Genomic DNA, 18,178 nt, shown 5'->3' with positions numbered 1-18,178 from the left:
TATATTGAACTATCCTTGCTTCCCAGGGATAAATTCCACTTGGTCATAGTGTATAATTCTTTTAATATGCTGTTGAATTGGAGTTGATAATATGTACATTTTAACTATGTTAATTTTTCCTATTTGTGAACAAAAAAAGTCTCCATTTATTTGTGCTTTCTTTAATGTCATTACTGTTTTATAATTTTTAGTACATATCTTTAAGTTTATTCCTAAGTATTTTATTATTTTTCTTCTTGTAAATGCTTTCTCAATTTTTTGTATAATTTGTTATTATGTATAGAAAAGACACTGATTTTGTATGTTACTTTTGTATTCTGCAACTTTACTGGATTTATTTATTATTTATAACAAATTTTGGTGGAGTTTTTCAGGCTTTGTACATATAACATCATGTCATGTACAAGCAAGTTATTTTATTTCTTCCTTCCTGATTTTGATATCTTTTCTTTCTTTCTCTCCTTTTGTTTTTTCTTTTCTTCTTCTCTTTCTCTTTGCACCATTTCTCTGCCTAGAATGCTAGTACTATGTTGAAGAGAAGTGGAAAAAGTGGGCATCCTTGCCTTCTACTAAATATTTTTAGGTTTTTATTGGTGGGTTGCTGTTAAATTGCTACTTCTGTGGGGGAATGAGGGCTGGGTGGGAATTCCCAGGCTTCCTTCTTGCTGATGTCTATGATATTGTTTTGGTTTACTGTCTTGGCTAAGGTGGAAGATAGTAGGGAGAGGGAATTTCAGATTTCTACTTGATCTTCCTTACTGATAGCTCTTAGCACAAAGACCAAGAAATCAATATGGGGTCAATATCAAGTATCCATTCAAATTACATATTTAAAGTCCATGGAAGCTGTTGTGTGCTGGTTCTATGAATCCAGTGGCACCACTGTGAACCAGACCTGGGCCAAGCTCAGTTTCTTTATTTTTTATTTTATTTTTTTTCCCATTCTGAGTCTTTGTTGCTACATACATGGACTTTGCCTCTAGTTGCAGAGAGCAGAGGCCACTCTCCAGTAGCAGAGTATGGGCTTCTCATTGCAGTGGTTTTTCTTGTTGAGAAGCAAAGGGCTCTAGGGCATGTGGGCTTCAGTAGTTGCAGCATGTGGACTCAGTAGTTGCGGACCGCAGGCTCTAGAGCACAGGCTCCATAGTTGTGGGGCACAGGCTTCGTTGCTCCACAGCATGGGGGATGCCCCTGGATCAGGGATTGAACCGGTGTTCCCTGCATTGGCAGGGGGACTCTTTGCCACTGAGCCATGAGGGAAGCCCCCAAACTCAATTTTTTCATTGCATTCTCTATATTTTCTCACTGTAAAGATGGCAATTATGCTACTTAATGTACCAGGTTTTAAAGTCTCTACCCTGAGTTTCAGAGTTCAACAGAGTACTTGCTGGGGTTGTATATGCAAGGTTATTTGGAGCTATCGTATCCTTATAATAAAATATTAAGTCAAATTCTTACCTTTTTCTGTTTTCCAACTATAGAAGAATAAGTTTTCCTTATATGCTACCATGGAGTTCTTTGGTTATATCAATTTAAGCTGATGATGAATTTTCCTAAAATATTATTTCCTTTATTCATTGTATTTATTTCCCCCAAAACAGTTACTCTTTTTGAAAATTTATTTTTAATTAAAGTATAGTTGAATTTCAACATTGTGTTAATTACTGCTGTACAGAAACATGACTCAGTTATTCTTTTCTATGGTTCTTAATACTCATCCCCAACATCTCAAAAGTCTAAGATACTGTAGCTTCCTGAGCATTGTCTTCTGACAATACCCTTGCCCTGTTCAACACCATTAAAAGTTTTATCAATTGTACTGCCACAGCAGGCCAGGAACTACCACTACTAAAGTAATGGCTTTTTATTGCAAGCTGGCTGGCAACCAGTTAATAACTCTAAATCATTCTTTTTTCTAGTACTTATAGAATATTTTGAAAAAATAATATAGATAAAACCAGACAATTCTATTGCATGTCAGTAACTCTATCGATTTTGTTCTTAAGTCTGCTGAAGAAAAAGTATGTGACTATTGCCTATAATTTAATTTGGATTGCTAAAAATATAAAGTATCCTTATTGACCCTGTTTCCTATAGAAAATGTGAGTTACATTTTAAAACATGCTATTCTTTGTCTAATATTATTGACTTGCTTTTCTGTGTATTTATTTAAAAATAAGCATTAAATATTATTTATGTTTGTGAGTTTTGTTGTTTTGCACAAAGCGTTATGTTTTATTTTTCCTCCATCTATTTGGCTTCTTTACCACTATTTGCTTTTTTTATTGTGTTGTATCAGAGAAAAGCCTTTCAAAGAAAGTGAAAGTGGAGAGTGAAAAAGTTGGCTTAAAGGTCAACATTCAGAAAACGAAGATCATGGCATCCGGTCCCATCACCTCATGGGAAATAGATGGGGAAACAGTGGAAACAGTGTCAGACTTTATTTTTGGGGGCTCAAAAATCACTGCAGATGGTGACTGCAGCCATGAAATTAAAAGACGTTTACTCCTTGGAAGGAAAGTTATGACCAACCTAGATAGCATATTGAAAAGCAGAGACATTACTTTGCCAACAAAGGTCTGTCTAGTCAAGGCTATGGTTTTTCCAGTGGTTGTGTGTGGATGTGAGAGTTGGACTGTGAAGAAAGCTGAGCGCCAAAGAATTGATGCTTTTGAAATGTGGTGTTGGAGAAGACTCTTGAGAGTCCCTTGGACTGCAAGGAGATCTAACCAGTCCATTCTGAAGGAGATCAAGCCTGGGATTTCTTTGGAAGGAATGATGCTGAAGCTGAAGCTCCAGTACTTTGGCCACCTCATGCGAAGAGTTGACTCATTGGAAAAGACTCTGATGCTGGGAGGGATTGGGGGCAGGAGGAGAAGGGGACGACCGAGGATGAGATGGCTGGATGGCATCGCTGACTTGATGGACATGAGTCTGAGTGAACTCCGGGAGTTGGTGATGGACAGGGAGGCCTGGTGTGCTGCAGTTCATGGGGTCACAAAGAGTTGGATACGACTGAGCGACTGAGCTGAACTGAACTGATCAGAGAATCACATAAAAAAAGAGAAGTAATACTATCTTAACTCTTTAACTTAAAATTTTGTAAACAAGTGGGCATTATCTGAATATAATGAGCATAAAGTGAAAAGCATTCAGTCAAAGAATCAAATACATTTTTTATGAGATGAAAACATATTACACTTATTCCCTGTTACAGATCTAAATTTGACTAAAAGAAATGGTAAAGTACAAATAACAATTTTTGGTTTTGTTTTTCTTGATATTGATTTATATAGTAAGGCAAATTTGTTTTGTGGTGGCTCAGACAGTAAAGAATCTGCCTGCAGCATGGGAGACCTGGGGTCCAATCCCTGGGTTTGGATAATCCCCTGGAGAAGGGAAAGACTACCCATCCAGTATTCTTGCCTGGAGAATTCCCATAGACAGAAGATCCTGGAGAGGGCTACAGTCCACAGGGTTGCAAAGAGTCGGACATGACTGAGCGAGTAAGCACATCACATGTAAGGAAAAGAGAGAAAAAAAACATTCATTTACAAGATCATCAGTAAGGATCCTAAGTAATTTTAAAATCTTTAGTTTGTTTTTAATTAGTTTCACAATTTTTCAAAGAACAATCATAAAGAAAATCAAGTTTCCTTAGAGTCAACTCAGGTATGATATGGTGTATTTTAACACAAACATACACATACACACTTTGCATTTTATACCTTATTTTGTATTTTATACTTTATATGCCCCTAAAATTGATATATATTTGATTACACTGGTATTTTTATTAAGATGTATTTTTAACACGATAACATTTAGCGACATTATACAAGAAAATTTTAAATGGAAGCTCTTTATTACTAAAAATAACTTTATAGTTTATTAGTAGAGCTTTTCTTTGAACAATAAACATTTGAAGACATGTGGAATGAAAATCCTTTGATAAATGTATATTGAACAATTTGGACTGAGTAGGCGGCGCCTGGTGGGCAGCCGTCTATGGGGTTGCACAGAGTCGGATCCGACTGAAGCGACTTAGCAGTAGTAGTAGTAGTAGGGTGAAATTACAAAAGAGCTTTAATATTTTTAATAACAAAGCTTTAAAACAATCTGTGTAGTAGTATTTTTCCATGCTCTCTGGAGGAAATCTCAGTCGGATTCCTAGTTATTAACAAGTAGCCTCATTTTTAGATATGAAAATTTGCAGTCTTGTCTTCATATCGAAATTTCAAACTCTCACGCTTGACAACACAACTTGCATCTTATCAAGCTATACTTCTGCAGTGGGGGAAGGAGTTCACGATAGTTTATTCCCCCTTTCTTACTCTGCATCCTCTTCTATTCACTAACTGCTTTTTCTGCTCCTCTCAGAGGATCGGGAAGGAAGGGAGAATGAGTATCAGAGGTGGATTTATGGTCACCGTCAGTGATTTGGTGTCTAAACACAATCTTTTGCATGTCCTTCCTTCTGTAACTGCCTTGAAAGGTAACGTCTTGTGAACGCATGCTCAGTTTTGTCTGATTCTTTGTGACCCAATGAACTGTAACTTGCCAGGCTCCTCTGTCCCATGGTATTTTTGAGGCAAGAATACTGGAGTGGGTTTTTATTTGGTTGACCCGTGTCTCTGTGTTTCCTGCATTGACAGGCAGATTCTTTACCACTTGAGCCATCTGGGAAGCCCACTGTCTTGTACGGTGAGTTATTTAATACAACTTTTGTCCCTGGCTTCATGCAGTGGAGATCACAGAAGTCTTTTGAATCAACTCGCCACTTCAGGCAGATCCCCAGGTTTGCTCCCTTTGCAGAGAGTTCCACACTCTTTAACTCTGGTGAGTCCACCTAGCTGATGGGAGAGGGAGAGCCACACACTTAGCCCATCAGCCTCCTGTCTTCTTGTGACTGAACTCAAGTTTGGCTGCCCACTGATCAACCAGTCAATACGCACAAGGTAGGTGAACGGTTGCTTTCTCAGAGAAAGGAGAAATTGCTTTCTCAGAGTTCTAGCAACCTGGGGAGAAGGTGGATTTGTGCTCCAGATCAACTCGGAAGAGTCTGCTTGGCTATGACTGCTTTTGGAGTCTCAGTGAATCATCCAGGCAGGAGGTTGGGTTCCATGTCATTTCCCCTTGCATGCAGACTGGCTGACTCCTGCTGATCTTTCTTCAGATGCTATCTTGCCCACGTGATCTGCCTGCAGGATTGCTAATGAGGCTACTGGGAGTAGAGAGCTAGTCATTTTCTTACTACTTAATCCTTCATTCTTATTTCTTTCAATCTGGGAAAAGAATCAACAGGTTAGCAAGGCACTGTGTGTATTCAATGGAGAATAAGTTAGGAGTTAGGTTAAATTATCTAGTGATCTCATTCCTATAATGAAGTTCTTTTAAGGCCAGAGAGGAACAGAAGCAGGCAGACAGGAAAGGGGCAGAAAGAGCTTCTTTCAGTCCTCACTTTGAGCTTTGGGCAAAGGGAAGGAGGAGGATCGGAGATGACTGCAGGACTCTGACAGCTCTCACTACACAGACCTCTCTGTCTTTTCCATCAGTACTGTGATCTCAGTTTACAGTCTCTCAAGGCAGAAAATGAGCTAAAGTTCACAAAATCAATTTTACGATTGATAAATCTCTATGCAAGTTCTACACATTTTGATTTCTAATATTCTGAAGCAACAGGAAGTCACTTTCACTGTAGGGAAACTACCCAGAGCACTCTGTTACATAAATATCCATTCAATCTTTATTATGTGTGCATATATAATCTACTTTATATCACTTAAATTTCTATAAATACAAGTTTAACATCTTAGAATAATTGAAAATATTGCACTTAATATTATATGTGTTTTAGGTATAACACATCTTATGTAATGATATATCCTGTGAGATATTATAGCTTAATATATAATAGAATATATCTATATGAATATAATAGGATGTGTGTACACATAAAAATACATATAACACATAGAATGAAATAGATTATATATATTTCCACATGAAATCTTACATATAAAATTATTTATTAATTTTCTTGAAGCTCCCCAATTTGACAAAAACTGGGATATTAAAATATATCTATATTACTTGTGGATTTTGCCACACAGAAAATTAGTTTCAACAAGATAGTTTCTCAGAGTAAAAAAGTTTTTTCATTGTATGTGTGTTTATGCATGCTAAAAATTCAGTTAAATCAACTAGTTTTATTAAGCAGTTATTATGTAAATATTTTTAAGTGCTGTGTTGAGTATACAATATAATCTTGAAATGGTTAGAGATAAAAAAGTTTTGAAAATGTCTACATAGAAATGTGATATTAAATCCATAAGATAGATAAAATCTTTAGGAAAATAGTATTGAAAAGAAAGAGCTGAACTCAAGGAGCAAATCTTAAGTAAATTTCTCACTTGAGAAAAAGGAAAGTAGTCACTATATAGCCCAGCAACGGAGCTGACTAGAAATATGACAGGGAGAAGAAAATTCCCCTGAAAGTGAGATGATTAAGTAATTATTGGTATTTGGAGACCTTTCCTTTTACAATGAGAACTTTGCATGAACCCCTCATGTTTTCTTGCCTGGTTGTAGGTGGTGACGCTTAGTGAGTATTTTGTTATGTGACTTGGTAACATCCTAAAATGGAGAAAATAGGTTTCCTTTGAGCAATATAATTTAACTAAAAGTTAAAACCTTTATTTTTGTTTAAATTTATTTTTTAATTGGAGGAAGATTGCCTTACAGTGTTGTGTGGGTTTCTGCTGTAGAACAATTGGAATCAGCCATAGTTTTCCATGTATCTCTTCCCTCTTAAGCCTCCTTCCTCTCCCCTCACCCACCCCTCTAGGTCATCACAGAGGGCCAGGCTGGGCTCCCTGTGTTATGTAGCAACTTCCCACCAGCTCTCTACTGTACCCTTGATAGTGTTTATATGTCTACACTACTTTTTCCATTTGTCTCACCCTCTCCTCCCCCCACTGAATCCACGAGCCCATTCTCTCCATATGCATCTCTACCCTCTCCTTGCAAATAGGTTCATTGATACCATTTTTCTAGATTCTGTGTTTATGTATTAATGCACAATATTTGTTTTTCTGTTTCTGACTTACTTAACTGGGTTTAACAGGCTCTAGGTTCATGCAACTCACTATAACAGACTCAGATTTGTTCCTTTTCATGCTTGAGCAATATATATATTACCATACATCTTTATCCATTCATCTGTCAGTAGTCATCGAGTTTGCTTCTATGTCCTAGCTATTGTAAATAGTGCTGCATGAACATTGGGGTACATGTGTCTTTTAGAATTGTGTTTTTTTTTTTTTTAGAGTATATGCCTAGTAGTGGGATTGCTGATCATATGGTATCTATTCCTAGTTTTTTAAGGAATCTGCATACTCTTCTCCATGATAGCTATATCAATTTACATTTCCACCAATAGTGTAGCAGAGTTTCTTTTTCTTCACACTCTCTCCAGCATTTATTGTTTGTAGATTTTTTGATGATGGCCATTCTGACTGGTGCGAGTTGATACATCATTGTAGTTTTCACTTTCTAACAATTAGTAATATTCAATATCTTTTCATGTGTTTGTTGACCACCTGTACGTGTTCTTTGGGGAAAAGTCTGTTTAGGTCTTCTGCCCATTTTTTGACTGGGCTGTTTGTTTTTCTAATTAATATTGAACCATATAAGCTGCTATATCCTTTGTCTCACTTGCAATTATGTTCTCCTATTCTGTTATGGAACTTCCCTGGTGGCTCAGACGGCAAAGCGTCTGACTACAGTGTGGGAGACCTGGGTTCAATCCCTGGGTCAGGAAGATCCCCTGGAGAAGGAAATGTCAACCCACTCCAGTATTCTTGCCTGGAAAATCCCATGGACAGAGGAGCCTGGTGGGCTACAGTCCATGGGGTCACAAAGAGTCATTCTGTTATCTTTTAATCTTGTTTATTATTTCATTTGCTGTGCAAAGACATTTAAGTTTAATTGGGTCTCATTTGTTTATTTCTGTTTTTATTTCCACTACTCCAGTAGATGAGTCAGAGAGGATCTTGCTGTGATTTATTTCAAAGTATGCACTGGCCTATGTTTTGCTCTAAGAGCTTTATTGTTTCTGGCTTTACATTTAAGTCTATAATCCATTTTGAGTTTATTTTTGTGTATGATGTTAGGAAATGTTCTAGCTTCATTCTTTTAAATGTTCAGTTCAGTTCAGTTGCTCAGTCATGTCCAGCTCTTTGTGACCCTATGAACCACAGCATGCCAGGCCTTCTGTCCATCACCAACTCCTGGAGTTTACTCAAACTTATGCCCATGAGTCAGTGATGCCATCTAACCATCTCATCCTCTGTTGTACCCTTCTTCTCCCACCTTCATTCTTTCCCAGCATCAGGGTCTTTTCAAATGAGTCAATTCTTCGTATCAGGTGGCCAAAGCATTTGAGTTTCAGCTTCAGCATTAGTCCTTCCAATGAATATTCAGGACTGATTTCCTTTAGGATGGACTGATTAGATCTCTTTGCTGTCCAAGACTCTCAAGAGTCTTCTCCAACATGGCAGTTCAAAAGCATCAATTCTTTGGCATTCAGCTTTCTTTATGGTCCAACTCTCACATCCATACATGCCTAATGAAAAAACCAGAGCTTTGACTGGATGGACCTTTGTTGGCAAAGTAATGTCTCTGGTTTTTAATAAGTTGTCTAGGTTGGTCCAAACTTTTCTTCCAAGGAACAATCGTCTTTTAATTTCATGGCTTCACTCACCATCTGCAGTGATTTTGGAGCCCAAGAAAATAAACTCTGTCACTGTTTCCATTGTTTCCCCATCTATTTGCCATGAAGTGATGGGATCAGATGCCATGATCTTAGTCTTCTGAATGTAGCTGTAGTTTTCCCAGTACCACTTATTGAAGAGACTGTCTTTTCACCATTGTATATTTTTGCCTCCTTTGTCAAAGGTAAGGTGCCCATAGTGAATGGATGTAGCTCTACTTTGTTGCATTGGTCTATATTTCTGTTTTTATGCCAGTACCATACTGTCTTGACGACTGTCTCTTTGTAGTATGGCCTGAGGTCGGGAAGGTTGATTCTTCCAGCTCCACTCTTCTTTCTCAAGATCGGTTTGGCTATTCAGGGTCTTTTGTGTTTCCATTTGTTCTAGTGCTTTTTGAATGGTGGAAAATACCATTGGTATTTTGATACAGATTGCATTGACTCTGTAGATTGTTTTGAGTAGTATAGTCATTTTCACAATAGTGATTCTTCCAATCCAAGAGTATGATATACCTCTTTATCTGTTTGTGTCATCTTTGATTTCTTTCATCAGTCTCAAATAGATTTCTGCATACAGGTCTTTTCTCTCTTTAGGTGGGTTTATTCCTAGGTATTTTATTCTTTTGCTCCAATGGTGAATGGGATTGTTTCACTAATTTCTCTTTCTGAGTTTTCATTGTTCATGAATAGGAATGCAAGGGATTTCTGTCTATTAATTTTATATCCTGCAGATTTACTATATTTATTGATTTGGGCTAGTAATTTCTTGGTGGCATCTTTAGGGTTTCCTGTGCATAGAATCATGTCATTAGCAAATGAGGGTTTTATTTCTTCTTTTCAGTCTGGATTCCTTTTATTTCTTTTTCTCCTGTGATTTCTGTGGCTAGGACTTCCAAAACTATATTAAATGATAGTGGCATGAGTGGGTACCCTTGTCTTGCTCCTGATCTTGGAGGAAATGCTTCCAGGTTTTCACCACTGAGAATGTTTGCTGTGGGTTTTATTATGTTGAGGTAGGTTCCTTCTGTGCCTGCTTTCTGAAGAAATAGGTGTTGAATTTTGTCAAAAGCTTTTTCTGCATCTATTGAGATGATCGTATATTTATCTTTTATTTTATTAATATAGTTTAACACAATGATTGATTTGTATATATTAAAGAACCCTTATATCCTAGGGATAAACTCCACTTGCTCGATTCCTTTGTGTTGCTGGGTTCTGTTTGCTAGAATTTAGTTAAGGATTTTTGCATCTTTTTTTCATCAGTGATATGGTCTGTGATTTTCTTTTTTTGTGTATAGTTTCTTTGTCTGGTTTTGGTATCAGGAGGATGGTGGCCTCCTAGAATGAGTTTGGGAGTTTTCTTTCCTCTGCAATTTTCTGGAAGAGTTTGAGCAGTATAGGTGTTACCTCTTCTCTAAACATTTAAAATTCACCTGTGAAGCCATCTGGTCTCAAGCTTTTATTTTTTGGAAGGTTTTTGATCACAGATTTGATTTCATTGCCTGTGATTGATATGCTCATATTTTCCATTTCTTCCTGTTTCAGTCTTGGAAGGTTGTACTTTTCTAAGAATTTACCCATTTCTTATAGATTGTCCATTTTATTGGCATATAGTTGCTTGTAATAGTCTTTTATGATCCTTTATATTTCTGTATTGTCTATTGTAACATCTCCTTTTTCATTTCTAATTTTATTGATGAAACTCTTCTCTCCCTTTTCTTCTTGATGGGTCTGGCTAATGGTTTGTCAATTTTATCGTCTCAAAGAACCAGCTTTAAGTTTTATTGATCTTTGCTATTGTCTCCATTTATTTTTTTATTTATAACCAGTCTGATCTTTATGATTTATTTCCTTCTACTAACTTTGTTTTGTTGTTCTTTTTCTAGTTGCTTTAGGTGTAAGGTTAGCTTGTTTGTTTGATGTTTTTCTTGTTTCTCTAGGTAGGCTTGTATTGCTATAAACTTGCGTCTGAGCATTGCTTTTACTGTATCCAATATGTTTTGAATTGTGTTCATCATCCTATTTCTGGCATAGACTATGGTTTAATAAATAATAGTGTATTATTATTATTGGGCTTCCCTTGTGACTCAGCTGATAAAGAATCTTCCTGCAATGAAGGAGACTTGGGTTTGATCCCTGGGTTGAGAAGATCCCTGGAGAAGGGAAAATCTACCCACTCCAGTATTCTGGCCTGGAGAATTCCATGGACTGTATAGTCCATGGGGTCACAAAGAGTTGGCTATGACTGAGCGACTTTCATTTTCATCATTACTCTTAATGTAATTGAATCAGATTAAGAAAAAAATATTAAGAATATTGATTCATACTGCAGGATAAGTAACTCTCTTCCAACTTTTATCATGGCTGTTAGGCTGGAGTCAATCCATATCCTAAACACTTCCTAAAAGTTTTCCACCAAATTAAATCCTACTGAAAGCATCATTTCTCAACTGATGCATTCAGCTGGTCTTCAGCGGCAGTGAGTTTACTGATTGTGTCAGGAACTAAGTATTTTCATTTCCATTCCCACTGGAGAATCTCTGCTTCTTGAGGAACATTTTCAGAAGCTATAATCTTGGGAGGAGAAGCTTATATACATTACGGAGACATTCTGTTTTTCCCTATCCTCTCCTTCCTTGCCTCCAAATCATGTCACAGATCTTCCTTCCTGTGTTCCCATTTGTATTGAGACAGGTTCCTAGCATGTACTACCTCTGTTTAGTAGTCAACTTATTAGGAATTTGCTTCTTATTCATTGGTTAGACCATATGGAAGCTTAATCAGTTTTCTAACAGGGATATCTGGCTAACCCATGATCTTGAAACTCACATTTGTCCTTGTTTGCTATGGTTATTCTGTATTGCTATCATTGCTAGTTAATGTGTGCTTTCTGTCTGCAATTTAGTATTGCTATTTCTAGTTATCTATATATCTAGTTGGAGAAGGCAATGGCAACCCACTCCAGTACTCTTACCTGGAAAATCCCATGGACGGAGGAGCCTGGTAGGCTGTAGGCCCTGGTGTCATGAAGAGTCGGACACTTACTGAGCGACTTCACTTTCACTTTTCACTTTCATGCATTGGAGAAGGAAATGGCAACCCACTCCAGTGTTCTTGCCTGAAGAATCCCAGGGATGGTGGAGCCTGGTGGGCTGCCGTCTCTGGGGTCGCACAGAGTTGGACACGACTGAAGCGACTTAGCAGCATATATCTAGTTACAGCTATCACAATCTCCAAAATTCCATTTCACTACTTACAAAACATAATTATATATCTCAATGCTATAGACTCTTGTATGCCTGCCAGCATGCATCAGCCCTGTCGCTCAGTCACGTCCAGCTCTTTGCAACCCCATGGACTACAGCACACCAAGCCTCCTGTCCATCACCAACTCCTGGAGCTTGCTCAAACTCATGTCCATTGAGTCAGTGATGCATCCAACCATCTTATCCTCTGTCAATCCCTTCTCCTGTCTTCAAACTTTCCAAGCATCAGGATCTTTTCCAATGAGTCAGTTTTTTGCATCAGGTGACCAGAGTGTTGGAAATTCAGCCTCAGCATCAGTCCTTCCAATGAGTATTCAAGACTGGTTTCCTTTAGGATGGACTGGTTTAATAGCCAGATGGATAGGATAGTCTTACACATCCATATTAAGAAGAAAGTGCACAGTTGGAGAAAGAAGATAAAGAATAAGGGGAATTGTAAGTGCAGTTTGAAATAATGAAAATTATGATACAAAAGCACAGAGTTTGATATGAGACAATCGTAGGCTTGAATCCTGACCCTGCTGTTTACTAGTCATTTGACCTTGGACATGTTCCATAATTTTTCTAAAGCTCTATTTCTGCATTTGTAAAATAGATTTAGAGGTAGTCATAGTATTATTAATATCCTCCTCTGACTACTCTTCTGAAGATTAAGTAAGATGATTGATGAAACTGATTTCCACAAAAAAAGGGCTCAGTGCCTTTCTGTTATAACTATTACACAATAGTAAGTGAAGTCGCTCAGTTATGTCTGACCCTTTGCAACCCCATGGACTGTAGCCTACCAGGCTCCTCTGTCCATGGGATTTTCCAGGCAATAGTACTAGAGTGGATTGCCGCTTCCTTCTCCAGGGGTTCTTCCCAACACAGGGATCAGATGGTAAAGCCTCTGTCTACAATGCAGGAGACCTGGGTTCGATCCCTGGGTTGGGAAGATCCCCTGGAGAAGGAAATGGCAATCCATTCCAGTACAATTGCCTGGAAAATTTCATGGACATAGGAGCCTGGTCGGCTACAGTCCATGGGGTCGCAAAGGATCAGAGACGACTGAGCGACCTCACTTAGTAGTATTTGCAGTCAACATATAAAGAAAGTAGATTGAAATGCTTAGATTATAAATGGGTAGAATAAATTAGGGAAGGCATTCTCTGTGTTTATAAGGAGCTGCTAAGAAAATAGAGTCAAAATTCACAAAGTATTTGTGTGTGTGTGTGTGTGAATGAATAAACCTCATGACTAAATAAATTCATCTAAGGGCAAACCATTCAATATCAAAGTAATCCAAGTTGATGCCCTAACTAGTAACACTGAAGAAGCTGAAGTTGAATGGTTCTATGAAGACCAACAAGACCTTTTAGAACTAACACCCAAAAAAGATGTCCTTTTCATTATAGGTGACTGGAATACAAAAGTAGGAAGTCAAGAAACATCTGGAGTAACAGGCAAATTTGGCCTTGGAATATGGAATGAAGCAGGACAAAGACTAATAGAGTTTTGCCAAGAAAATGCACTGGTCATAGCAAACACCCTCCTCCAACAACACAAGAGAAGACTCTACACATGGACATCACCAGACAGTCAACACTGAAATCAGATTGATTATATTCTTTGCAGCCAAAGATGGAGAAGCTCTATACACTCAGCAAAAACAAGACTGGGAGCTGACTGGGGCTCGGATCATGAACTCCTTATTGCCAAATTCAGACTTAAATTGAAGAAAGTAGGGAAAACCACTAGACCATTCAGGTATGACCTAAATCAAATCCCTTATGATTAAACAGTGGAAGTGAGAAATAGATTTAAGGGACTAGATCTGATAGATAGAGTGCCTGATGAATTATGGACTGAGGTTCATGATATTGTACAGGAGACAGGGATCAAGACCATCACCATGAAAAAGAAAGGCAAAAAAGCAAAATGGCTGTCTGAGGAGGCCTTACAAATAGCTGTGAAAAGAAGAGAAGCAAAAAGCAAAGGAAAAAGGAAAGATAAATGCAGAGTTCCAAAGAATAGCAAGAAGAGATAAGAAAGACTTCCTCAGTGATCAATGCAAAGAAAAAGAGGAAAAGAACAGAATGGGAAAGACTAGAGATCTCTTCAAAAAATTAGAGATACCAAGGGAACATTTCATGCAAAAATGGGCTCGATAAAGGACAGAAATGGTATGGACCTAACAGAAGCAGAAGATATTAAGAAGAAGTGGAAAGAATACACAGAAGAACTGTACAAAAAAGATCTTTACAACCAAGATAATCATGATGGTGTGATCACTCACCTAGAGCCAGACATCCTGGAATGTGAATTCAAGTGGACCTTAGAAAGCATCACTACCAAGAAACCTAGTAGAGGTGATGGAATTCCAGTTGAGCTATTTCAAATCCTGAAAGATGATGTGTGAAAGTGCTGCACTCAGTATGCCAGCAAATTTGGAAAACTCAGCAGTGGCCACAGGACTGGAAAAGTTCAGTTTTCATTCCAATCCTAAAGAAAGGCAATGCTAAAGAATGCTCAAACTACCACACAATTGCACTCATCTCACATGTTAGTAAAGTAATACTCAAAATTCTCCAAGCCAGGCTTCAGCAATATGTGAACCGTGAACTCCCTGATGTTCAAGCTGGTTTTAGAAAAGGCAAAGGACCCAGAGATAAAATTGCCAACATCTGCTGGATCTTGGAAAAAGCAAGAGAGTTCGAGAAAAACATCTATTTCTGCTTTATTGACTATGCCAAAGCCTTTGATTGTGTGGATCACAATTAACTGTGGAAAATTCTGGAAGAGATGGGAATACTAGACCATCTGACATGCTTCTTGATAAACCTATATGCAGGTCAGGAAGCAACAGTTAGGACTGGACATGGAACAACAGACTGGTTCCAAATAGGAAAAGGAGTACGTTAAGGCTGTATATTGTCTCCCTTCTTATTTAACTTATATGCAGAGAACATCATGAGAAACGCTGGACTGGAAGAAGCACAAGCTGGAATCAAGATTGCCGGGAGAAATATCAATAGCCTCAGATATGCAGATAACACCACCCTTATGGTAGAAAGTGAAGAAGAACTAAAAAGCCTCTTGATGAAAGTGAAAAGGAGAGTGAAAAAGTTGGCTTAAAGCTCAACATTCAGAAAATGAAGATCATGGCATCCGGTCCCATCACTTCATGGGAAATAGATGGGGAAACAGTGGAAACAGTGTCAGACTTTCTTTTTGGGGGCTCCAAAATCACTGCAGATGGTGATTGCAGCCCTGAAATTAAAAGACGCTTATTCCTTGGAAGGAAAGTTATGACCAAAATAGAGAGCATACTAAGAAGCAGAGACATTACTTTGCCAACAAAGGTCCATCTAATCAAGGCTATGGTTTTCCCAGTAGTTATGTAAGGATGTGAGAGTTGGACTGTGAAGAAAGCTGAGCATTGAAGAACTGACGCTTTTGAACTGTGGTGTTGGAAAAGACTCTTGAGAGTCCCTTGGACTGCCAGGAGATCCAACCAGTCCATTCTGAAGGAGATCAGCCCTGGGTGTTCTTTGGAAGGAATGATGCTAAAGCTGAAACTCCAGTACTTTGGCCATCTAATGCAAAGAGTTGACTCATTGGAAAAGACCCTGATTCTGGGAGGGATTGGGGGCAGGAGGAGAAGGGGACGACCGAGGATGAGATGGCTGGATGGCATCACAGACTTGATGGACATGAGTCTGAATGAACTCCAGGAGTTGGTGATGGACAGGGAGGCCTGGCGTGCTGCAATTCATGGGGTCACAAAGAGTCGGACACAACTGAGCGACTGAACTGAGTTGAACTGAAGTGCATACTTTGGAAATAGTGCTAAAGTTAGTTAGGAGAGCAGAAGATCTTGAATTTTGGCTTTAAGGAGTTTGTATTTACTTGAACACTGCATGAAATTATATACATTTGTTTATACCCACAACAGCATTCAACACAACAATTTAGATATGGTATATGTTTGAAAAAATAACAATAGAAATATTCTTCATGGTGTCTGGTAGATGAAGAAAGAAGGATAATTAAATGATCACTACAATGGTATTAGTATAATATATAATATAGTGATATTATGACAGCTGAAGTACACTGTGATTAAAATTGTATACCTTTGTAATTCAAATACTTTAAATAATGTAATACCAGTACCAGTGCTTGCACACAGGAAACAAAATGATATTTATTTGCAATTATTTCGGGAGCTATAATTATATCATTTATATTCTTGCTAAAATTAGAAAAAGCAATTGATCTGCCTTTTTTTTATTGAATACATTGGGTAACCAGAGGTAATAAGCACATGTATGTAATTTAATTGCTCACTGCATGAATTTAACTATTGATATTTATGTTAAATATTGGATTTCCCTGTAGCTCAGGGTAAAGATTCTGCCTGCAATGGAGGCCACCCAGGTTTGATCCCTGGGTTGGGAAGATCCTCTGAAGAAGGGAATGGCAACCCACTCCAGTATTCTTGTATGGAGAATCCCATGGACAGAGGAGCCTGGCAGGCTACAGTTCATGAGGTTGCAAAGAGTCGGACACAACTGAGTGACTAACACTTCACTTCATTTTAAATATCAATTAAATCCTATGTTTTCTAGGAATATATCCACTCTCAGAGAGCTACTTTCTTGGCCTTTATCAGTTGCTAGCTAGTTAGTCAATAACAAATTGTGCGAGTGAGGATTAAGAGGTAGGGATGGGGACAGAGGTTGGAAATGGTAAAACAAATTTGTTGCTAAAATGTATGCTCAAAATTCTCCAAGCCAGACTTCAGCAGTACATGAACTGTGAACTCCCTGATGTTCAAGCTGGTTTTAGAAAAGGCAGAGGAACCAGAGATCAAATTGCCAACATCTGCTGGATCATGGAAAAAGCAAGAAAGTTGCAGAAAAACATCTATTTCTGCTTTACTGACTATGCCAAAGCCTTTGACTGTGTGGATCACAATAAACTGTGGAAAATTCTGAAAGAGATGGGAATACCAGACCACCTAACCTGCCTCTTGAGAAATCTGTATGCAGGTCAGGAAGCAACAGTTGGAACTGGACATGGAACAACAGACTGGTTCCAAATAAGAAAAGGAGTACGTCAAGGCTGTATATTGTCACCCTGCTTATTTAACTTCTATGCAGAGTACATCATGAGAAACACTGGACTGGAAGAAATACAAGCTGAAATCAAGATTGCCAGGAGAAATATCAATAAGCTCAGATATGCAAATGACACCACCCTTATGGCAGAAAGTGAAGAGGAACTAAAAAGCCTCTTGATGAAAGTGAAAGAGGAGAGTGAAAAAGTTGGCTTAAACCTCAACATCCAGAAAACGAATATCATGGCATCTGGTCCCATCAGTTCATGGGAAATAAATGGGGAAACAGTGGAAACAGTGTCACAATATTTTTTGGGGCTCCAAAATCACTGCAGATGGTGACTGCAGCCATGAAATTAAAAGACGCTTACTCCTTGGAAGAAAAGTTATGACCAACCTAGATAGTATATTCAAAAGCAGAGACATTACTTTGCCGACTAAGGTCCGTCTAGTCAAGGCTATGGTTTTTCCTGTGGTCATGTATGGATATGAGAGTTGGACTGTGAAGAAGGCTGAGCACCGAAGAATTGATGCGTTTGAGGTGTGGTGTTGGAGAAGACTCTTGAGGGTCCCTTGGACTGCCAGGAGATCCAACCAGTCCATTCTGAAGGAGATCAGCCCTGAGATTTCTTTGGAAGGAATGATGCTAAAGCTGAAGCTCCAGTACTTTGGCCACCTCATGCGAAGAGTTGACTCATTGGAAAAGACTCTGATGCTGGAAGAGATTGGGGGCAGGAGGAGAAGGGGACGACCCAGGATGAGATGGCTGGATGGCATCATTGACTCGATGGACGTGAGTCTTTGTGAACTCCGGGAGATGGTGATGGACAGGGAGGCCTGGCGTCCTGCGATTCATGGGTTCGCAAAGAGTCAGACATGACTGAGCGACTGAACTGAACTGAATTGAACTGAAACATATTTTGAGCAAGTTAATCACTTGATGATCATTGAATCCTGAGTTTTCAGTCTCCCAACTACTAAATAGTTCTAATCTGTGTTATCAGCAAAGATTGTGTCTTTCTCATACCTGGGGGTAAT

General features: G+C 38.5%; 1 protein-coding gene across 1 annotated transcript in view; it reads left to right on the top strand.

Annotated features, from left to right (window-relative positions):
• Positions 1-18,178, top strand: part of CNBD1 (cyclic nucleotide binding domain containing 1) — a 494,192-nt gene that overhangs the window by 291,407 nt on the left and 184,607 nt on the right. The window contains exon 7 of the mRNA XM_069600350.1: positions 11,432-11,443. Coding sequence (XP_069456451.1) covers positions 11,432-11,443 — 12 coding nt within the window. The remainder of the gene's footprint in view (positions 1-11,431; positions 11,444-18,178) is intronic.

Source organism: Ovis canadensis, chromosome 9, assembly GCF_042477335.2.
Source record: "Ovis canadensis isolate MfBH-ARS-UI-01 breed Bighorn chromosome 9, ARS-UI_OviCan_v2, whole genome shotgun sequence".
Lineage (NCBI taxonomy): Eukaryota > Metazoa > Chordata > Mammalia > Artiodactyla > Bovidae > Ovis > Ovis canadensis.
Note: the sequence above shows the minus strand (reverse complement) of the source record. Positions and strands in the feature narration are given on the sequence as shown.